At 38.9% G+C, this 23261-nt stretch overlaps 1 protein-coding gene across 1 annotated transcript; it reads right to left on the bottom strand.

Annotated features, from left to right (window-relative positions):
• Positions 1-18599: 18599 nt before the first annotated feature.
• On the bottom strand, positions 18600-19286 carry LOC110933365 (uncharacterized mitochondrial protein AtMg00810-like). The gene has a single exon (XM_022176594.1). The coding sequence runs from the start codon at positions 19284-19286 to the stop codon at positions 18600-18602; it is 687 nt and encodes a 228-aa protein (XP_022032286.1).
• Between the last annotated feature and the right edge of the window lie 3975 nt (positions 19287-23261).

The raw sequence follows: 23261 nt of genomic DNA, 5'->3' as shown, positions 1-23261 counted from the left end.
ATTGCCTATCGAGTGGTTCCGCTAGTGGCACGATGATACTCTAGTAGTCCGTCTGGGAACCAAATTTACCGTTCAAAATTTTTTTTTTTAGATTAATATACTTTATTTTTTATTTAATTTTTATTAAGATTAATAGTTTATATATTGTTTTTTTAAATATTTTTTTTAATATCTCTGCTGGTTTAGTTTATCCAGCCGATTTCAAACTTTAAACGGTAAACCAAATCATAAACCAGTTTTTTTAAACTTTAAACCGAACTGTATTAGTACTAACCCAGCCTAAACCTGTCGATTTAGTTCGGTTTAAAGTTTCAATCGGTTTTTTTTGAACATATTATCCTTATATTAAAAAACCAACGAAATGAACAGTAATAAATAATAAATATTAAAAAGAGAAATGAATTAACAGTAATAAAAATAGAAATGAATGAATAGAATCGGGTACCGGTACCGGTATCAAATTTACCAAACTGAGTGTATTTTCGATATCCGTTCGGCACCGGAATTCATCGGGTTTTACCCTCAAATACCGGTGCCGTACCAGTACCGACCGTATCAACCCGTACTGTACCAGGTATATTCGGTACCGGTACCCACTTTTGGGGATTTCGGTAACGGTTTTTTTGGTACCGGTTGGTACCGAGCTCATCAAATCCTGTAGCAACATAGCAATGCAAGTAATTGCACAGTTTAGATTACTTTTCATACACACAGTAAGTAAACTGTGTTTCGTTTGAATGAGGTTTTATATACACAACTTATTTTGCTTTATTTTTTGTCTTTTTACGTAATGAATGAATTGTAGCATATAAAATAAACTTGGATATTTAGATTAATGATGAGCAAATCGTATCAAATTCTGTAATCAAACCGTTATCGTACCGGTACCAAATTTACTATACTAAATCATTTTCGGTACGAATTTGGTACCCACCTTTTGGCGTTTTCAGAATCGTTACTTTCGGTTCGACACCGGTCTAGCACCATACCTATATTTATTGATTTTTACCTTCAAATACCATACCGTATTGTACCGAGCATTTTCGGTGCCGGTACCTAATTTCGATGATTTTCCGGATCGGTACTTTCGGTGCCGTTACCGGTACCGAGCTCATCCATATTTTAATGTGTTAGCATCGTAATAACTGAACTGAAAACAACCGAATTTCCAACGTGTAGGACGTGTGGGTCCTATTATTATTATATATTAGGTTATTTAAAATCGTTTTTTTTTTTGACGGTTTGACTATCTTTTTCACGACATTTTTATTTATGTTTTAATATTCGACTGTTTGCCATTACTGACACGCGTTTTGCAGTCATTACGTCTCCGCCGCAACGCACGGGCGAAAATTTAACTAGTTCGTATAAAAATGTACCCAAAATAGAAGACTCCAAACTTTCTATAAAATTCAAAGACCAAAAACAGAAAGACACACGTGTCTCAGCTTCCTGACCCGGTTACTCGACCCGACCCACTACCATTACCAACTCTCTGAATCCCCATTTTTGCTTAATTCACATTTGTGTTTTTTGATATATTTTCAAAACAATTGACATGCATGAGTATACAGTCCCGTAGTCAGAATTTTTTTTTTATGGTGACATTTTTTATGGATACCTAGTAACCCGGAGTCGAACTTTTTGGATCGGTTCGGATCTAGTCGGGTTGAATCACAAATAATAAAAGCAAATATCACAGTAAAACTATAATGTCATTAAATAAGAACACATAATAAAATTACAAAGTCATTTGAAATATATAAAAAAATGTCATTTAATAGTTGCTTTGTATGCATTTTCAACTTTTTAAAACGATTCATAATGTTTTCAACGGCAACTTGCAAAAATAAACATCTTTTTCATTATAACAAATAAGTGCAAGCATCATTCAAATGATCATCAAACATGCGGTTAGGTTAAACAATTGAAACAAAACCAATTAGACATATGAGCCTATAATGCTTACCGGATTAGAAAAAAATAAAATTAAGCATGGACCTCTAATGATTTAAAGTATACTAATTAAATTCAAGTAATTCGGCTTAATTTTTAACTATAAATTTGTTTATCATGTAATTCTTAGAAGAAAACAAAACAATGATGTCGTTTATAAAAAGACAATGGTGTCGCTTGTAAAAAACAATGGTATCGCTCGAATTTTTCCTATTATGCGTTGTATTTGCTACACAAAATTCAATGGTGTCGGGTGACACCGTTGTTCAAAGTGTGGCTCCGCCACTGTGAGTATATGAAAACAGTTGACAGTCACTATATAACAATGATTGAACGGTGACTCAGTGATGAATCGGGTAAAACTCTCATAACCCAACAATTTAGTTAAAAAATAAATATGGGTTTTAGTAATTGTACCTTTAATCTGTGATGAAACTCGAATGAAGCTCTATTTGGCTATCTTCAATCTCTGCGGTCAAGATGTTAAGATGATTGTAGAACTAGAAAGAGGATATAGAAGAAGACCTTGTAAGACATTCAATGACAACACGGACATATATGGAGAGTTTCGATTGTTTAATGTTACACGAGTTCCAAAGCATATCAGATTAATTTATTTACAAACTTTTAACGGCAAACTCAAATACTTCAAGTTGTAAATACTCGTATACATGTATTTTGTATACGAAAAACACCTTCCACCACACCATCTCTGTACATACAAAATCTCAGATCTATTTCATAATATGAAACTCTATCGCGGAAGCAGCCCATGTAAGATATGGAGGAAAGAGAACCGAGCAACGAGGATGTGGAAGAGAGATGAGATTGAATATATGTGAAAAAAATGTTTGTAGAGCTAGAGAGAAAATGATTGGTTTTAAGACTAAGCGAAAATCTATTTTTTAGACTAATTGAACGTGTTTGTTTAGCCTTTTGCCCTCTTTGCATTGGAGATGTTCTAAACGATATTGTTTCTTCAGTCGTTTGGCATGACCTTAATGTTCATGTGTCACACCCCTATTTTCAACGTGTCACCGGTGGGCCCGGTGGGGGAGTATCGTGACGTAATTGATATCATCATAGTCAAACAACACAAATTATAATGCACAGCGGAAGCAAAAAGATAGATTTATTTCAACCAAACAAATTGTAATATTCAAGTATCACAAGGTAGCTGAAATAGATCCACAGGCGGATCAAAATAAAAAGGAGAATTGTTCAACATATTTATTGCATTCAAGCTTGCGAGACTCTAAACGATGCTAAGGAGAGGCCAGCCTATTACGTGTAGAACTTGCACTTAATCTTTTTGGGGAAAATACGTCAGTTTACACTGGTAAGGAGACGAGTGGTGAGAGGGAGTGAAATACCAGTCAATCTGCCTGAACCTCGCCTCGTAGCTGTCAGGACCACGGTAAGGTGATCCATGAAAAGATGACCCATCGGAGATTTCGATGGGGTGGTTCGGGGTACCAGTGGCAGGCTCCATGGGATCCGTATCTTCATCCATGTCATTTTCACCCGAGAAGTGATCCTCGGGTCCTAATGGGTTAAAACCCACGGGTTCTTGAATAAAATTAGCCGGGTTGAACCGGCTCTGAAAAGGAGGGGTAGGGTCACCAAAAGAATGGTGCGAGTTTGACCGCTGAAACGGTATGAAGGAAGGCGGAGGGTGGTCGGGCTCGTTTTCGGATTGCGGCCCGAAATAATGCAAATAGGACGATGAGGAACTTAAGGAGACTGACCGCCTCCCGGGTTCAACGTAAACCCTCCACGGCTCCTGGGGGCTAGTGCTCATTGTGATAGATGGGGTACGCCAGTGTGAAGGCCCGGCTTCATGGTCATGGCCCGTAACTGGGCCCTTGCCTCTTCCTCTCAAAAACCTTGGCGGCATTCTTACCTGCAAGCATGGTTAAGATAACAACCAACATATATAAAAATAAAATACCAAATAAAACAAAAACAGAATTTGTCCTATGTTCTTTGTCTAGACTCGGAACTCGAGGAATGTGCAATTTGTGCACTGAGATTAAACACAAAAAAGGCTAGTGTTTAATTCACTCAGTGTTGGCTCTGATACCAACCTGTCACACCCCTATTTTCCACGTGTCACCGGTAGGCCCGGTGGGGAGTATCGTGACGTAATTGATATCATCATAGTTAAACAACACAAAGTATAATGCACAGGGGAAGCAAAAAGATAGATTTATTTCAACCAAACAAATTGTAATATTCAAGTATCACAATGTAGCTGAAATAGATCCACAGGCGGATCAAAATAAAAAGGAGAATTTTTCAACAGATTTATTGCATCCAAGCTTGCGAGACTCTAAACGATGCTAAGGAGAGGCCAGCCTATTACATGTAGAACTTGCACTTAATCTTTTTGGGGAAAATACGTCAGTTTACACTGGTAAATACAATTTAACTGACTTATTTTGAAAAAGGTTTTAGAAAATTGATTTGAATGCACATGGCACAAAACTTTTTATAACTTGGGATAATTAATCAAATTTAAACTTGTAAAAGAATTACATGTTTGTTATGCGTTTAGTCGCCCGGTTCGTGCCGGGTTTAAGATTAATAGACACACCACATAGTATAAATTCGCGGCGGGAAACCAACGGTTATACATTAATAAATATGGACACATTGTCGGGTGTACGCCTACACCCGCGTGTCAAGGTTGTGGCCATTTCATGAATGATGCCAAGGATATCCGGGACATGGTCATTAAACTCCCAAAGGCGTAAAACAGACAAAACAAATTTTCAAACGGGTCATCTTGATAATACTTAACCACTAATCGATTAAAGTCAAATGCCCAACTAAGCGGTATTTTATATACCGTACCCCAAGCCCGTATAAGGGAAAATAAGTTAAAAGTATTTACCCGAGCAAGTACAAACCACAACAAGCAAGTGCAAGTATCTTTTACTGGATCTCCTATTCTGGAACGAAGGTTTATAATAACCTATTAGAATCCAAACGGGTCTTTAATTTAGCCTAAGCTTAGACCGGTTAGTTATCAAGGAATGAATACGGTTCATTCGCATGGAAGGCGAAGACCGGTTTAGAATGTGGTTTTGACCCGACAAGCTTGCATGCTTGTTTAATATGGGTAACATAATCACATTCTGGATTTTGAGACAAAAAGGATATGGTTTGACCCGTTTCGGCTAATATGTGTAAACTAGTTAAATAAGCCGATCCGAACGCGAAAGTGCGTAACGGGTAACCATATAAATCATATACAATTTCCCTGAGTTAATATGCACCAAATATGTTGTGATATCAGAAAGATATGTCCTATTATGCCCAAAGTGATTTTTAACTAAAACTATGCCCCGAAAGGGTATTTTAGTCATTTTAAAGGGTATAAAAGAGTTAAACTAGTAACATGAGTTACATATCTGAATAAATCAGTAAATATACTTAATTTATTATGTTATAACAGTAGGGTATCATATATATGTGAATTTTATTAATTATAACTATCCTATGCACCGAAAGGGCATTTTGGTAATTTCACATAAGCCTAAAAGGTCAAAACTGGAAACTTGAGTTTAAACTTTAGTTTACTGTTATAATATAAAAAAATACTGAATATATCAGTAGATATCAACCCTTATACATATAAACTAGTTTTGATACATACTTATGTCATAAAAAATGCCTAAAAAGGCGATTTGGAGCCATTTCCGAGTTTTGTATAAAAAAAACTGATATTTTTAATATTCCAGAAGGCTCAAAATAATTATTTTAACATAATAAATCAGTAGAAAAAGGTTTGAGGTCAAAAGGATTTATAAACTCATTTTATAGACTAAAAGGGGTAACATCGGCAATAACCGAAATAAGCTTAAAATTCTAAGTTATGCTCCGCCTAAAAATAAATAAAAATCTCCAAAAATCCCAAAATATTATTATATATCAGTGGGTATAAAGTTTGATATTAAAATTTGGGTTTAGATAGGCTATATGCTAATTACGCCAATTAATTACTAAGAATGCTTCTAATTACGCTAATGAGCATAACTCTTAATCTAGACCTCAAACTGATGTCAAAGTTTGGGTACAAGTTCATAATTCAGTAACTAAGATGTCTACCCTTTTACATTTTCAAAAATCATATTTTATAGTCTTTTGGGCATAATGGTCAACATATGAGCATTTAACGGAAACTTGCATAATAATTAGACAACTAGTGAACCAAGTCGTATAAACACAGAGGGTTATACTAACATGTAACTAGGTCCAAAAGAAGCTCTAAGGCAACCCTAAACTTGGCTTAAACGGGTCAGAACTGAAAGTCAAAGCGAAGTCAAACTATGCGACTTTCGGTTCCAAACCGGGTCTAAACTGAAAATTGTCGAGTTGAACATGTTTAGACATTTTCTTACATTAATTACCAAGTTATATTAGTGATCAAATAGGTTGCATATATCCTACATTGCTAATTATGCATTAATGTTGAATAAAGCATTCTGTTGACTTTTTAAAGTAAGCTTTGACTCGACAATTTGCACAGTTAAAGTGGAAATCTGGAAATACCCTTTTAAGGGTTTGCTACCCACATAATTACCTAATTATAGGTATTTTTAATTCGAGATTTGACTGAGTAATTATTGTTTAATCTCGAAGTGAAACCTTAATTATGATGGTTTGACTTTTAGCTAATTAACTAAGTTAAACCGGATTGAGGGAGGTTAAGGACACTTACAAGAGTCCTAAGTATGCTTATGGAGCCTAAGAAGAGTTGGTTGCTGTCCAGGAGCTCCAGAGAAATGTCTTGAGTGAAAGTGAAAATGAGCAAGTCCAAAGTCACAACTTCAAGTCTTTATATAGTGAACTAGGGAGCTCAAGATCAAGCCAAGATAGTCTATGATGGTTACAAGATCATCCCAGGTGTCCCTAAGATGCTATATACTGCCTATCATGCCCCTGATTTCAAAAACCATATTACTTAGGCGGTGCAACAGGCTGAACAGGCAGCTGTCCAAAACTTGATGCCAGCGACAGGCTTACGGACCGTAAGCCTAAGCTCTTGCGGTCCGTATGCAACTCTTACGGACCGTATGCTTAAATGGTTGCGGTCCGTAACCGACCCTTGCTCAAATCGCCCAGATATGCTCCTTGCGGATCGTAAGCTATGACCCTTACGGTCCGTAACCGATGGTCTGAGGACAAAAATTTTGCAAACTTTAAGCTTTGACCATGCACTTCTTTCCAATCCGAATCTCATGCATTTCCTTTCAGTTGTGGGACCCATTACTCAGGCCTTTGCATGCCTTGCATGAACTTTTATATTTTGGATCCTTATGGCAAGCTTGTAGTGTCGGAATTTCCAAGAGTTCATCTTGGATTCTTTTGAGGGTTGGACATGAACTAAATTTCAAGTGAAATGCTTTTAAAATCCAAAGTTTATTTACCGAAGGTTGTAGCAAGAATTTATAGAATCCTATTTCTCATATGTAAATGGAAATTTTATTTATTTAGGAACAATCCGGATAATATATTCGATACTTATCAAATGATTTAAGGATCTTGGGATTTATCACTTGGGTCGCTCAGAGGTATTTTAATAACATGTTGCCCTTGGGTCATTCAGAGGTATTTTAATAACATGACGCGCTTTTTAAATCCTACCATACATTCTTATTTGATCCGGGTTCCTGACACGTTTGTCTCACATGACACGTGTCTTTATTTTATTGGACATGAATTTTCAAGGTGTTACATCCTCACCCCCTTAAAAGAAATCTTGACCTCGAGATTTACTGGAACAATTGAGGGTATTTTTCCTTTATCGTGGATTCTAACTCCCACGTTTATTCGGGACCTCTGCGGGCATCCCACTTGACCTTGACAATAGGCACATGCTTCCTCCGAAGCTTCTTTACCTGTCGATCCTCAATCGACACAGGTTTTTCCATAAATTTCAAGTTCTCATCTATATGCACACCTGTGTGTGGTATGACTAGTGATTCATCAGCTAGGCATTTCTTCAGATTGCAGACGTGGAACACATTGTGAATACCACTGAGCTCTTCAGGTAAGCTTAACTTATAAGCCACTGTTCCTACGCATTCGATTATCTCGAATGGTCCTATATACCTTGGGCTTAACTTACCTTTCTTACCAAATCGCATCACCCCCTTCCAAGGTGATACCTTAAGCAGAACCTTATCACCAACCTCGAACTTGAGGGGTTTTCGCCTTTTATCCGCATAGCTCTTCTGCCTATCTCGGGCAGCTTTTAGGCGGTCGCGAATCTGGACAATCTTGTCCGTTGTCTCAAAGACTATATCAGGACCTGATAATTGAGTGTCTCCTACTTCTGCCCAACAGATGGGCGTTCTGCACTTCCTACCATATAGTGCCTCAAAAGGTGCAGCCTGAATGCTGGTATGGTAGCTATTGTTGTAGGAGAACTCGACCAAAGGTAGGTGCTTATCCCAGCTACCTCCTAAATCAATCACACATGCACGAAGCATGTCTTCCAAAGTTTGAATGGTAAGCTCACTCTGCCCATCCGTCTGAGGATGGTAAGCCATACTGAAGTTTAAGCGCGTGCCCAAAGACTGTTGGAAACTTTTCCAAAAGTGTGACGTGTATCTGGTATCTCTGTCAGAGATAATAGCCACTGATACTCCATGTAGAGACACAATCTTATCGACGTACAATTGGGCTAACATGTCAGAACTGTAAGTTTCCTTAATGGGTAGGACATGTGCTGACTTAGTCAGTCTGTCAACTATCACCCATATAGTATCATTTCCCTTCTTTGTCTTTGGCAGCTTGGTGATGAAATCCATCGTCACCATTTCCCATTTCCAAATGTGAATTTCTGGCTGTTGTAGCAAACCTGACGGCTTTTGATGCTCAGCCTTGACTTGAGCACACGTCAGACATTTAGCTACATAGGTAGCTATAGACTTCTTCAAGCCTATCCACCAGTAATTTGCCTTTAAATCCTGGTACATCTTGTCAGCTCTAGGATGAACGGAATATTTGGAACTGTGGGCTTCCTGAAGGATGACGTCTCGAAGTCCTCCATAAACAGGAACCCATATTCTTCCATTTAATCTCAGGATTCCGTCCTTGCCATAGGATAACTGCTCTTCAGTCACCCCTAGCTTTTCATTATAGTTAGCTTCCAACACAGCTTCCTTTTATGCAGCTAACAACCTTTCATTCAAACTGTTCTTGATCTCAATGCTCTTGGCATTAATTCTTATCGGCTTCACTCTTTCTTTTCTGCTCAAGGCATCTGCGACTACGTTGGCCTTGCCTGGATGGTATCTTATTTCACAATCATAATCATTTAAAGTTTCCATCCAACGTCGCTGCCTCATATTTAAATCTTTCTGATTGAACAGATGCTGAAGGCTTTTGTGATCAGAATAGATCACACACTTGGTTCCATACAAGTAGTGCCTCCAAGGTTTTAGTGCAAATACAATGGCACCCAACTCCAAATCATGGGTGGTGTAATTCTTTTCATGCACTTTTAACTGTCGTGAAGCGTAGGCAATGACTTTGCCTTTCTGCATAAGCACACATCCCACACCGGTGTGTGATGCATCACAATAAACCACAAACTCATCAATTCCTTCAGGTAACGTCAACACTGGAGCGTTACTCAGCTTTTGCTTCAAAATATCGATTGACTCTTGCTGCTTAGGCCCCCAATCGAACTTGCTATTCTTGCGAGTCAGCAAAGTCAGGGGTGCTGCAATTCTTGAGAAGTTTTCAATAAATCTCCTGTAATATCCTGCTAGTCCTAAGAAACTGCGAATCTCCGTAGGCGTCTTCAGCTCCTGCCAATTCATGACAGCTTCCACCTTAGCGGGATCTACTTGGATACCATGCTTGCTTACAACATGTCGAAGAAATTGGACTTCTCGAAGCCAAAATTCACACTTGGAAAATTTGGCATAGAGCTTTTCCTGATGAAGCAACTTAAGAATACATCGAAGATGCTTCTCGTGATCAGCTTGGTTCTTTGAGTAGATGAGAATGTCATCGACGAAGAAAATGTTAAATTTATCCAAATAGGGCTTGCAGACGCGATTCATGAGATCCATGAATGCGGCAGGTGCATTAGTGAGCCCAAAAGGCATCACTAGGAACTCGTAATGACCATAACGAGTCCTAAATGAAGTTTTGTGTACATCTTCTCCTTCTTTAGCCTTCAACTGATGGTAGCCTGACCTCAGATCAATCTTGGAAAAGTAGCTTGCTCCTTGTAGCTGATCGAACAGATCGTCGATCCTGGGCAAAGGATACCTATTCTTGATAGTGACCTTATTAAGCTCACGGTAATCAATGCACAAACGCATCGACCCATCTTTCTTCTTAACAAATAAGATTGGTGCTCCCCATGGAGACGAGCTAGGTCTAATGAAACCTTTGGCTAGCAAGTCATCTAGCTGCGTCCTCAATTCCTTCATCTCTGTTGATGCTAATCTATAAGGCGCTCTTGCAACAGGTGCTGTTCCAAGGATGATGTCGATTCTGAACTCCACTTGCCTATCTGGTGGCAAACCAGGTAGTTCTTCAGGAAAAACTTCAGGGTATTCAGAAATAACGGGGATATCTTCAATTTTGGGCTTCTGCTCATCAATGGTCACCTGTGCCATATAAATGACACAGCCCTTCTTCAAACATCTGGATGCCTTTAGCATAGCCACTTGCTCAGGCAATCCATGATGAGTATCTCCCTGAATGATAAGTGGTTCACCAGACGGAGTCTTGATCACCACTTGCCTCTTGTTGCACACAATCTGGGCTTGGTTATGCGATAACCAATCCATACCTATGACTACATCGAAACCGGCTAACTTAAACGGAAGGAGGGACAAGGGAAAAGAGTGGTTCCTAATGGATATGACACATCCATCTAACATAGTCGAAACTGTTTCCATGGACCCGTCAGCTAATTCCACCTCATAATTCACACTTAAGGCTTTAACAGGCAATCTTAACAATTCACAAAACTTATTATCTACAAAGGATTTATCTGCTCCAGAATCAAACAATACTCTTGCGTAAACATCATTAATGAGAAACGTACCGGTTATAACATTGTCGTTTTGGATGGCCTCCTGAGCATTCATTTGAAAGACCCTGGCGTTGGTCTTTTTCCCTTCCTCAGCTTTCTTTGCCAGTTTTGGGCAGTTGGTCTTGATATGCCCTTTTTCATTGCAACTATAGCAAGTTGCATCCTTCAACTTTTTTGCAATCAAGGGTCCTGTGCTCAGAGGACTTGCAAATTCCACATGCCTTCGGCTGGGATTGTGATTTCTGCTCATACCTGCACCTCCCAAAATGGTGCTTCTTGCAAATCTTGCACTTGGGTCTATTACCCGATTGATACCCATCTTTCTTGGTTTCAGACTCCTTCTTGCGGTCATGGTTTCCTTTGTGCTTCTTGCTCGACCGACGTGAATTATCATCTTCACGTTTCCTTTTCTCCGCATCCGTATTTCTTAGTGATCTCTGTCTCACTGCGTCCAGTGTGAGGGACAGAGATATATCAACTGCGGATCTAAATGTAGCGGGCCGAGAGGCCTTCACGCTTGCTTTTATTTCAGGGGCCAAACCCCCAATGAAACGTGCAATTCTCTTGGGTTCCGGGGTCACTAGGTAAGGAACCAACCTTGACATAGTATTGAAGCTTGTGAGATAAGCCTGGCAATCCAGGTTTTTTCATGACGAGAGATAGAAAATCAGATTCTATCTTTTCAACCTCATGCTGAGGGCAGTAATTTTCCTTGATAAGAGCAACAAATTGTTCCCAAGACATGTTGTACAATGGAACTTTTCCAGAGGCTTGAATCAATGATCTCCACCATGCTAGGGCTTCACCCTTAAATGGCTGGGATACAAACTTTACAATATCCCTTTCAGCACAACCACTAATGTCCATGACAGTGTCCATTTCATCCAGCCAAGTCATGCAATCCACAGCGCCCTTCTCCCCAGTAAAATCTCGGGGCTTGCATGAAACAAAGTACTTGTACGTGCATCCTTTAGCGCGCGGTGCATTATCGAACACTATCTTCTTGCGGTGAACACTGTTCTCATTTGAAGAATGTCGATCATCATCTTTCTTAGGTTTAGGCTGAACAGAGGGTGGTTTGCTATGAGCTTCAGAATGGGTTTTAGGCTTGGAATGAGGTGTAGACAGGGTTCTACTTGGGGTCCCAGAGGACTCACTGTTCTGCCTATCCAAAGCTTTTGTAACGGCATTATCTACTAGCGCTTGCAGCTCCGCACCAGTTAACTGTATTCTAGCGTTATCGTGGTTTTCCACCGGATGACTATTTACTTCATCCGACCCAGCCATGTAGCTTCAATTGCTACAAATAGAAATAATGGGCAAGGTTTTATTTAGAAGCTTTTACAGTATTTTATATTCTATTAACCATGGTTTTAAATTGCCATTTTAGGTTAATTTGCTACAATTTTAGGATCTTTATTATTACCCTAAATTATAAATTAATAACAGCACATAAGGCCTAGTCACAAGGACAATTTAATTTAATTATAAACCAGGATTTTTACAGTATCCAGGTATTTAGGTTTGAACCACAGTTCATCACCTTTTCTTGACAGGGAGTCGTAAGCTACCACTGTCTTTAGTCCCAGAGGACATTTAATTATTGCCCACATGCACTTCGTCCATAAGGGGCGGTTATATAGTTAAGGGAATTTAAATTAACCCTTTTTAAAGGATGGCCTGTGTGATTTTAACGATTCACAGTTTGCCAAGAATGCTAACATACTTACAGATGTTAACAAGAATTGGAATCTTTTGTGTGGGTTCTACCATCTTGGCCATGTCTGCAATAACATATAGGCTAGGTTTTACCTCTAAGATTCTTTTAATAATTAATGCAGAATAGTCCTAGATTGAGATGTTATTATGGATCTTAATCTAATTATGGAACTACCATCTTGGCCTTGTTTTATGATAACATATGGCTAGGTCTTGTCCTTTTTAGATTTTTCCATTTTATTATAATGATAGATCTTGTAATTATTTTCATTTATTTTATGTTTCATGCACATAATTAATAATAAATAAAATGAAAATTTAAATTAATCATCTCATAAATAATTTTTTTCAAACAAGTACATTTTGCCCTAAACGGGACTTCTACAAAAAGACATGCCCACGCAGGGGTGAAACAAACAACAAACCCACGCAGGGGTTAACAAAAGACATGCCCACGCAGGGGCAGAGTACAAAAAGACAAGCCCACGCATGGGCTGAATACTGAAGCAAAAGTCCACGCAGGGACTTGATTACAACTAAATAAAATAAATAACAAAAGGTCTTCAATGATCCCTTCTCTTGGACTTCCCTTTGATCAAGTCTGACAACCCCTTGAAGAAGCCTCGAGTGTTACTGCGCTCTGTTTGAATTTCCCGTTCACATCGGTCCAATCTTTCAAGGACCTCTTGTTGGCGCTCTGGCGGGATCAATTGCGGCTGTGGCGGCTGATACAGAGGTTGAGGGGGTGGCGGACACTGGTACACATAAGTTGGGTAACCAGTGGTCCAAAGACCACCATAAGGTCCCTTTAGGTGACGAGCATTGTAATCCCATGCCTCCTGGTATGGGTCCACATTGGCATAGTCGTAATGGGTATGAGCCGGCTGCTCATAAGGGTTATACGCCGCTGAACCGGCGTAGGCAGGGATTGGGTTGTCAAAACCCAACGGTGGCGCCATAGGCGCAGAGTTGATCTCTGGGATGAGGTTTGATGGACCCCCCATCTGTGGGTCTTCTTCCTCCTGGAGTGGCGGATAATGACTGCCACTCAAGGGCTGAGGAGTGCTGATGCGGACTCCTCCTCGTGCAGACATCCACGCGTTTGACCTTCTCCGCCTCGGTGGCTCCGGAGGCGGTTGCTGTTCCACTGGTGGTGGTGGTGGCGGAGTGACTGCCACAAATCGAGAATCCTCGGAAGGATCCTGCTGCTGTTGCTGCTGTTGCTGGTAAGGAGACGAGTGGTGAGAGGGAGTGAAATACCAGTCAATCTGCCTGAACCTCGCCTCGTAGCTGTTAGGACCACGGTAAGGTGATCCATGAAAAGATGACCCATCGGAGATTTCGATGGGGTGGTTCGGGGAACCAGTGGCAGGCTCCATGGGATCCGTATCTTCATCCATGTCATTTTCACCCGAGAAGTGATCCTCGGGTCCTAGTGGGTTAAAACCCACGGGTTCTTGAATAAAATTAGCCGGGTTGAACCAGCTCTGGAAAGCAGGGGTAGGGTCACCAAAAGAATGGTGCGAGTTTGACCGCTGCAACGGTATGAAGGAAGGCGGAGGGTGGTCGGCCTCGTTTTCGGATTGCGGCCCGAAAGAATGCAAATAGGACGGTGAGGAACTTAAGGAGACTGATCGCCTCCCGGGTTCAACGTAAACCCTCCACGGCTCCTAGGGGCTAGTGCTCATGGTGATAGATGGGGTACGCCGGTGTGAAGGCCTGGCTTCATGGTCATGGCCCGTAACTGGGCCCTTGCCTCTTCCTCTCAAAAACCTTGGCGACATTCTTACCTGCAAGCATGGTTAAGATAACAACCAACATATATAAAAATAAAATACCAAATAAAACAAAAACAGAATTTGTCCTATGTTCTTTGTCTAGACTCGGAACTCGAGGAATGTGCAATTTGTGCACTGAGATTAAACACAAAAAAGGCTAGTGTTTAATTCACTCAGTGTTGGCTCTGATACCAACCTGTCACACCCCTATTTTCCACGTGTCACTGGTAGGCCCGGTGGGGGAGTATCGTGACCTAATTGATATCATCATAGTCAAACAACACAAATTATAAAGCACAGCGGAAGCAAAAAGATAGATTTATTTCAACCAAACAAATTATAATATTCAAGTATCACAATGTAGCTGAAATAGATCCACAGGCGGATCAAAATAAAAAGGAGAATTGTTTAACAGATTTATTGCATCCAAGCTTGCGAGACTCTAAACGATGCTAAGGGGAGGCCAGCCTATTACGTGTAGAACTTGCACTTAATCTTTTTGGGGAAAATACGTCAGTTTACACTGGTAAATACAATTTAACTGACTCATTTTGAAAAGGTTTTAGAAAATTGATTTGAATGCACATGGCACAAAACTTTTTATAACTTGGGATAATTAATCAAATTTAAACTTGTAAAAGAATTACATGTTTGTTATGCGTTTAGTCGCCCAGTTCATGCGGGTTTAAGATTAATAGACACACCACATAGTATAAATCCGCGGCGGGAAACCAACGGTTATACATTAATAAATATGGACACATTGTCGGGTGTACGCCTACACCGCGTGTCAAGGTCGTGGCCATTTCATGAATGATGCCAAGGATATCCGGGACATGGTCATTAAACTCCCAAAGGCGTAAAACAGACAAAACAAATTTTCAAACGGGTCATCTTGATAATACTTAACCACTAATCGATTAAGGTCAAATGCCCGACCAAGCGGTATTTTATATACCGTACCCCAAGCCCGTATAAGGGAAAATAAGTTAAAAGTATTTACCTGAGCAAGTACAAACCACAATAAGCAAGTGCAAGTATCTTTTACTGGATCTCCTATTGTGGAACGAAGGTTTATAATAACCTATTAGAATACAAACGGGTCTTTAATTTAGCCTAAGCTTAGAACGGTTAGTTATCAAGGAATAAATAGGGTTCATTCGCATGGAAGGAGAAGACCGGCTTAGAATGTGGTTTTGACCCTACAAGCTTGCATGCTTGTTTAATATGGGTAACATAATCACATTCTGGATTTTGAGACAAAAATGATATGGTTTGACCCATTTCGGCTAATATGTGTAAACTAGTTACATAAGCCGATCCGAACGCGAAAGTGCGTAACGGGTAACCATATAAATCATATACAAGTTCCCTGAGTTAATATGCACCAAATATGTTGTGATATCAATAAGATATGTCCTATTATGCCCAAAGTGATTTTTAACTCAAACTATGCCCCGAAAGGGTATTTTAGTCATTTTAAAGGATATAAAAGAGTTAAACTAGTAACCTGAGTTACATATCTGAATAAATTAGTAAATATACTTAATTTATTATGTTATAACAGTAGGGTATCATATATATATATATATATATATATATATATGAATTTTATTAATTATAACCATCCTATGCACCGAAAGGGCATTTTGGTAATTTCACATAAGCCTAAAAGGTCAAAACTGGAAACCTGAGTTTAAAACTTTAGTTTACTGTTATAATATAAAAATCTACTGAATATATCAGTAGGTATCAACCCTTATACATATAAACGAGTTTTGATACATACTTATGTCATAAAAATGCCTAAAAAGGCGATTTGGAGCCATTTCCGGGTTTTGTATAAAAAAACTGATATTTTTAATATTCCAGAAGGCTAAAAAATTATTTTAACATAATAAATCAGTAGAAAAAGGTTTGAGGTCAAAAGGATTTATAAAACTCATTTTATAACCGAAATAAGCTTAAAATTCTAAGTTATGCTCCGCCTAAAAATAAATAAAAATATCCAAAAATCCCAAAATATTATTATATATCAGTGGGTATAAAGTTTGATATTAAAATTTGGGTTTAGATAGGCTATATGCTAATTACGCCAATTAATTACTAAGAATGCTTCTGATTACGCTAATGAGCGTAACTCTTAATCAAGACCTCAAACTGATGTCAAAGTTTGGGTACAAGTTCATAATTCAGTAAGTTAGATGTCTACTCTTTTACATTTTCAAAAATCATATTTTATAGTCATTTGGGCATAATGGTCAACATATGAGCATTTAACGGAAACTTGCATAATAATTAGACAACTAGTGAACCAAGTCGTATAAACACAGAGGGTTATACTAACATGTAACTAGGTCCAAAAGAAGCTCTAAGGCAATCCTAAACTTGGCTTAAACGGGTCAGAACTGAAAGTCAAAGCGAAGTCAAACTATGCGACTTTCGGTTCCAAACCGGGTCTAAACTGAAAATTGTCGAGTTGAACATGTTTAGACATGTTCTTACATTAATTACCAAGTTATATTAGTGATCAAACAGGTTGCATATATCCTACATTGCTAATTATGCATTAATGTTGAATAAAGCGTTCTCTTTACTTTTTAAAGTAAGCTTTGACTCGACAATTTGCACAGTTAAAGTGGGAATCTGGAAATACCCTTTTAAGGGTTTGCTACCCACATAATTACCTACTTATAGGTATTTTTAATTCGAGATTTGACTGAGTAATTATTGTTTAATCTCGAAGTGAAACCTTAATTACGATGGTTTGATTTTTAGCTAATTAACTAAGTTAAACCGGATTGAGGCTGTAATGAAAAAATTGCAGTTGATATATAATAAAATAAATATAAAAAATTGTATTACGAGTGTTGAAGTGTTTATAAAAAATAGTAGTTGATATAATATAAAATAAAAGTAAATATAATAAATTCTATTATAAGTGTCGAAAAAGTGTTTTAGCAACGAAAAATTTTTTTAGGTCTATCACTGTTTAGTGAAGAACTTCAATGGTCTCCACCCCAAACTAATAAAAACCATTTTTAGCTAAACTAAACACACATGCATAAGGTTGTAAATAAATTGAATGTTCAACAACTTGGTCGCAAATTGTTCTATGTGAGAAGTTTATATACGTTCGTTCATTTACTAATTGAACGAATTATTATGAACAATGAATTCCGTTCGATTATTTAAATGAACGAACAAGAACAAAGGTTGTGGTTTTTCAATTGTGTCGCAAATATATGATATTTTATTCATTTATGTTCATTCATTTACGTTCGTTAATGCTTATTCGCTAACATTTGTTCATGTTCGGTTATTACAGGTTTTTTTTTATAAATTTATTCTATAGTTGTATAATTTTTTGTTTGTAGTTGAAAACCATAACACTAAAGCTTCCTATATTTTTTAACTTCTAATTTTATTATCCTTGTATTAGTTTTTAATTACTATCTATTTATGATTCCTATGTCAAAGTATTTCTAGATAATTATATAGAGTACTTAACTTAATATTTATATTGGATGATAGTTTATTACCCTTCCATAAGTTAATATTTAAGATTATTATGTCAAAGTATTTCCAGATAATCATATAAAGTATTTTATTTTTTGTTTATTCATTTATGTTTGTGTTTATTTGTGAAAACGAAAGCAAACAAAATCGCCTTAAAATAAAATTTCATTTGGTCATGTACACATCACTTCCTTAATGAATTGAAACTAGGTCTAAAAAATTGACTATTCTTCCCATTCACTTTGATATTTATAGAATACATCTTGACCTATTCTATTTGATTTACAAACTGTTTTTACACAAATATTGGCTATCCTAACTGAATAGAACCCGTGGTAAACCTTTTGTAAAGATGTCTGCTATTTGAAAACGAGAGGGAACATGAAGCACACGAACCAAACCTTTTGCAACCTTTTCCCTTACGAAATGTATATCCATTCAATATGCTTCGTACGTTGGTGCTGAACAGGGTCCCCTGTTAGGTAAATAGCGCTGACATTGTCACAATAAACAATAGTGGCATGCGAATGAGGGCTGTGCAGTTCCAGAAGGAGATTTCACAGCCAACAAACCTCCGAAACGACGTTAGCAACCCCGCGATACTCGGCTTCGGCACTGGATCGAGAAAGAGTGGGTTGACGTTTAGAAGACCATGATAGTAGATTGTCACCCATGTACACGCAATACCCTGAAGTTGATCTACGAGTGTCTGGGCACCCGCCCCAATCCGCATCGGTGTATGATATGAGAGAGTCGGCAGCTGATGGAGAGATAGTTAAACCAAAAGATAAGGTGCCTTTAATGTATCTCAAGTCTCGTTTTAGAGCATTCATATGGATGGTGGTGGGTGCATGCATGTGAATGCAAACTTGTTGCACTGCATAGGATATATCCGGTCTCGTAAAAGTCAGGTATTGTAAGGCTCCGGCCAACCGTTGGTATTCAGTAGCATCTGGAAGTGGTGTGCTGGAGTTAGAGCTAAGTTTTTGTTGGGTATCCATAGGTGTAACTGCTGGGTCGCAATCTTGAAGACCGACACGATGTAAGATCTCGTTAGCATATTTTTCTTGAGATAAAAACAATGATCCATTTTTGTGAGTAACCGAAATCCCAAGAAAATAGCTAAGAGGCCCGAGATCAGTCATAGCAAATTCCGATGAGAGCAGTAACATAAGACGATTCCAAAGTGCATCAGATGAGGTGATAAGCAGAATATCGTCTACATATAACAAGATGAAGGCCATTTGTGATCCTTGGCTGAAAATAAATAGTGAATGATCTTAGGCGCTATGTCGAAAACCCAAAGATGAAACATAATCCGCGAAGCGAGTATACCAAGCTCGGGGCGCCTGTTTTAACCCGTATAACGATTTCTTAAGAAGACAAACATGGTCTGGATATAAGGGATCCCGGAAGCCCATTGGCTGATACATGTAGACCATCTCGTTTAGATGACCATGTAGAAATGCGTTCTTGACATCCAGCTGATGGATAGGCCAAGAACGAGTGACCACAAGGATAAGCACGGTACGAATGGTAGCCGGTTTCACCACCGGGCTAAAGGTTTCACCACAATCTATACCAATTTGTTGTGAACGACCATCACAAACCAATCTAGCTTTATACCTCTCAAGTGATCCATCAGCCTTCTTTTTGTGATGAAAAACCCACATGCTCCTAACAATGTTCATGTCAGGTGTTCTTGGAACCAAATCCCAAGTCTTATTATTAATAAGTGCACTAAATTCATCATGCTTGGCGTTTTTCCAATCCGGGTTATTAAGAGCTTCGGTTGGTGATTGGGGGGGAGGAGAAATAGAAACCGAAGTGTGTAAATTTAGATGTGTTTTAGGTTTATATATGCCGGACATGGATCGGGTAGTCATGCGGGTGGGAGCAGGAGGTGGAGATGGTGACGGTGAAGAGGACTGAGTTTGTGGAGTGGAGTGTGATGGAGAGGAGGGGGATGTGGATTGTGAAGTGGAGGGTGATGGAGTGGACTGTTGAAAAATGTTGGACGAAGAGGAGATAGGCGATGTAGGGTCTGACGAAGAGGGGATTGAAGTTTGTGAGGGAGATGGAACAGAAGGTGGCGTGTTATTGGTGGATAACCAAACAAGTGGGTTGGTAGAATTAGTAAAGATATCATAGGCTGGTGTTGGAGAAAGTGGAGGCAAACGGAAAGATCTGTTCATCAAATATCACATCACGGGATATAATCAGTTTATTGGTTTTTAAATTAAAAGACTTATATCCTCTATGGTTGTTAGGGTGGCCTAGAAAAACACAAAGGGTGGATCGGTCTGCAAGTTTATGAATGGTAGAAGAAGGTAAGAGAGGAAGACAAAGGCAACCAAACACTCTAAGATGGTCATAGGTGGGTAGACAATGATAAAGTTGTAATGTAGGAGTTGAATTGTTTAAGGTTTTGGTAGGCAAAATATTCAAAAGATAAGTGGCATGTTCCAAGGCATGAGGCCAGAATCTGTGAGGGACGGAGGAGTGGGATAAAAGGGTCCGCATAATATTGTTAATTGATCTAATTTTGCGTTCAGCCTTACCGTTTTGAGACGAGGTATAGGGGCAGGAAAAACGGAAAAGCATGCCATTATCTTTGCAAAATTTGTGAAATGAAGAGTTGTTATATTCAAGGCCATTGTCACATTGGAAGGATTTTATGGATGTATTGAATTGGGTTGTAATTAGTTTGTGGAAGGTGAGAAAAATGTTGAACACTTCAGATTTATGAGCAAAGGCATATGTCCACAAAAAAATAGTTTTATCATCAAAAAATAAAATATAATAACGACAACCTTTGGATGATAGGACGGGAGAAGTCCATAAGTCACTATGCACAATGTCAAAAGGTAAACATGTGTTATTAGAAAAAGCATAAAAAGGAAACTTTATTTGTTTTCCAAACACACAAGGTTGGCAAAGTTTAGAGTTCTGAGCAGACTTAAAACTGGAAGGCAAACAAGATTTCAAAGAACATAAAATTTTATTGCTAGGATTCCCCAAACGGTAATGCCACGTGTCTTGGGACACGGTGATGAACGCTGATGTAGTGGCTGAATCTTGAAGACTTGAAGGAACAAGCGGGTAAAGTTCACCGGTGCTGTCACATCTAAGAAGAGTTGCCCGGGTCCGAAGGTCCTTCACATTAAAACCAAAAGGGTCAAATTCAACGGCAACATTATTGTCGGTTGTGAACTGGCGAACAGAAACTAAATTTTTAACAAGATCAGGTGCAAAAAGAGTGTTGTTGATTTTAAAAGGTGGAAACGGTTTAGGTAGGATGTGGTTACCAACTTCATGGACTGGAATAATGTCGCCATTGCCGACAATGATATCTCGTGACACTGTATTAATAAAAGAATTAAGATTTGATGATTTGTTAGTCATGTTACCTGTGGCAGCCGTATCCATATACCACTGATGATCGGGTGGATTGAAAGACATCGCATTGAAGGCCTGATCCAGCTCAGTGGGAGTGTACCCCTGCTCCGAAACTGCATATGCTTGTTGAGGCAGATTAGGACGTGGGCCTAGCAGCCCATTACCGGAACTTTGATTGTTATTGGGTCGTTGTGGTGTGGTTGGTATGGGCAAGGGGGAACAGTGTGAGCAGCCCATGGATATGGCCATGAAGGACGAGCATTCCAATGTGGAAGAGGAGCATATGAAAAATTCTGACCATAAGGGACCGAGCCATATGATGACCATGGCTGAGAGTATGAACCACCGTTGGAGTAACCACGACCACAGCCGCGGCCTCTGCCTCTGCCATGACCCCGACCTCGATTTGATTGATAAGATTGGGAGACCGGAGCAGATGAGTGGCTGGAAGAAATAGGCTGCGTGGAAGGCTGGGTAGAGACATGCAAGGCTAACTCAGTAGTTACCCGATTTGCTCTGGTTGTTTCTTCTAAACAAAGTGCTGAACGGGCCTCATAGAACGTGGGTAAAACCCGTTGTTGTTGGATGATAGTTGCAATACCTCCGTAGGCGTCATTGAGCCCAGATAACAGTTGAAGAACCAAGTCTTGTTCTTCAACAGGAGATCCGGCGTTAGCCAATTGATCAGAGAGCATCTTTACTTCTTGACAGTATGCATTCATGCTTGAAAAAGAGTCGAGTTTGACATTGTCAAATTTCCTTTTTAGAAAGACTGCTCTTGTGTGTTGATTGTCATGAAAGATGCTTTTGAGTGCGGTCCATGCATACGCTGCAGTTGAATCGGGTCGAATGATAGTAGTTAAAAGATCCTGAGAAATTGTACCGTATATCCATTGTAATACGATAGCATCAAGGCGATTCCATATTTCCTGATCAGCAGATGTTTCATTGTCTTTATCTTTGCCTTTTTCTTTGTTTTTATCTTTGTCAGCAGCGGGCTTTTCAGGACTAGAGAGATGATTCAGAACTTGAAAAGCACGGCAATGAATCTTGAACAACTCGGCTCATGAACCGTAATGGATGGACTCGGTTCAAGTGTTATGGGTATGAAATTTTTGATGTTTGACACAGTGATAACAGGGTGAAGTTTTGGATCCATCACGAATGAAAGAAGAATTGATCGGAATTAATGAAAGAAAAGGTTGCAGGATTAGGCCCGGCAGAAAGAAGGAAGAACGATGAGGATGGAGTGGTTGTGGTAGATCAGAGAAACTAGCTCTGATACCATGAAAGTAGGTCTCAAAACTTGACTATTCTTCTCATTCACTTTGATATTTGTAGAATACATCTTGACCTATTCTATTTGATTTACACACTGTTTTTACACAAATATTGGCTATCCTTACTGAATAGAAATACTCGGTCTAATATGAATCCTTAACACAAAATTTTGTTTGGTCACATACACGTGGATCATCTGTATGTCCGATAAAAGCTTACAAAAAACACGAGTAATGTCACTTTCGATTCAGTTACAACCCATAACATTTTGTTCTGTTGGTATGATAATGTACACGTGAACTACTTGTTTGCTTGTCTGATAAAAGCTTAACATACATGAACAATGCCACGCTCAATTTGGTATTACAATTCATAACGTGATAAAAGCTTAACAAACATGAACAATGCCAGTTTGATATTACAATTCATAATGTGATAAAAGCTTAAGAAACAAACATGAACAATGCCACATTTTAGTTCGGTATTTGGTGCCGTGTGGAGCGCACATATTTATTTACAATGAACTTCACACTCACGTG

This window comes from Helianthus annuus, chromosome 4 (assembly GCF_002127325.2).
Source record: "Helianthus annuus cultivar XRQ/B chromosome 4, HanXRQr2.0-SUNRISE, whole genome shotgun sequence".
Classification (NCBI taxonomy): Eukaryota; Viridiplantae; Streptophyta; class Magnoliopsida; order Asterales; family Asteraceae; genus Helianthus; species Helianthus annuus.
Note: the sequence above shows the minus strand (reverse complement) of the source record. Positions and strands in the feature narration are given on the sequence as shown.

What these genes read in the sequence shown, in the direction of transcription:
- LOC110933365 (XM_022176594.1), bottom strand. Translation starts at nt 19,286, where the DNA reads ATGGCCTTCATCTTGTTATATGTAGACGATATTCTGCTTATCACCTCA.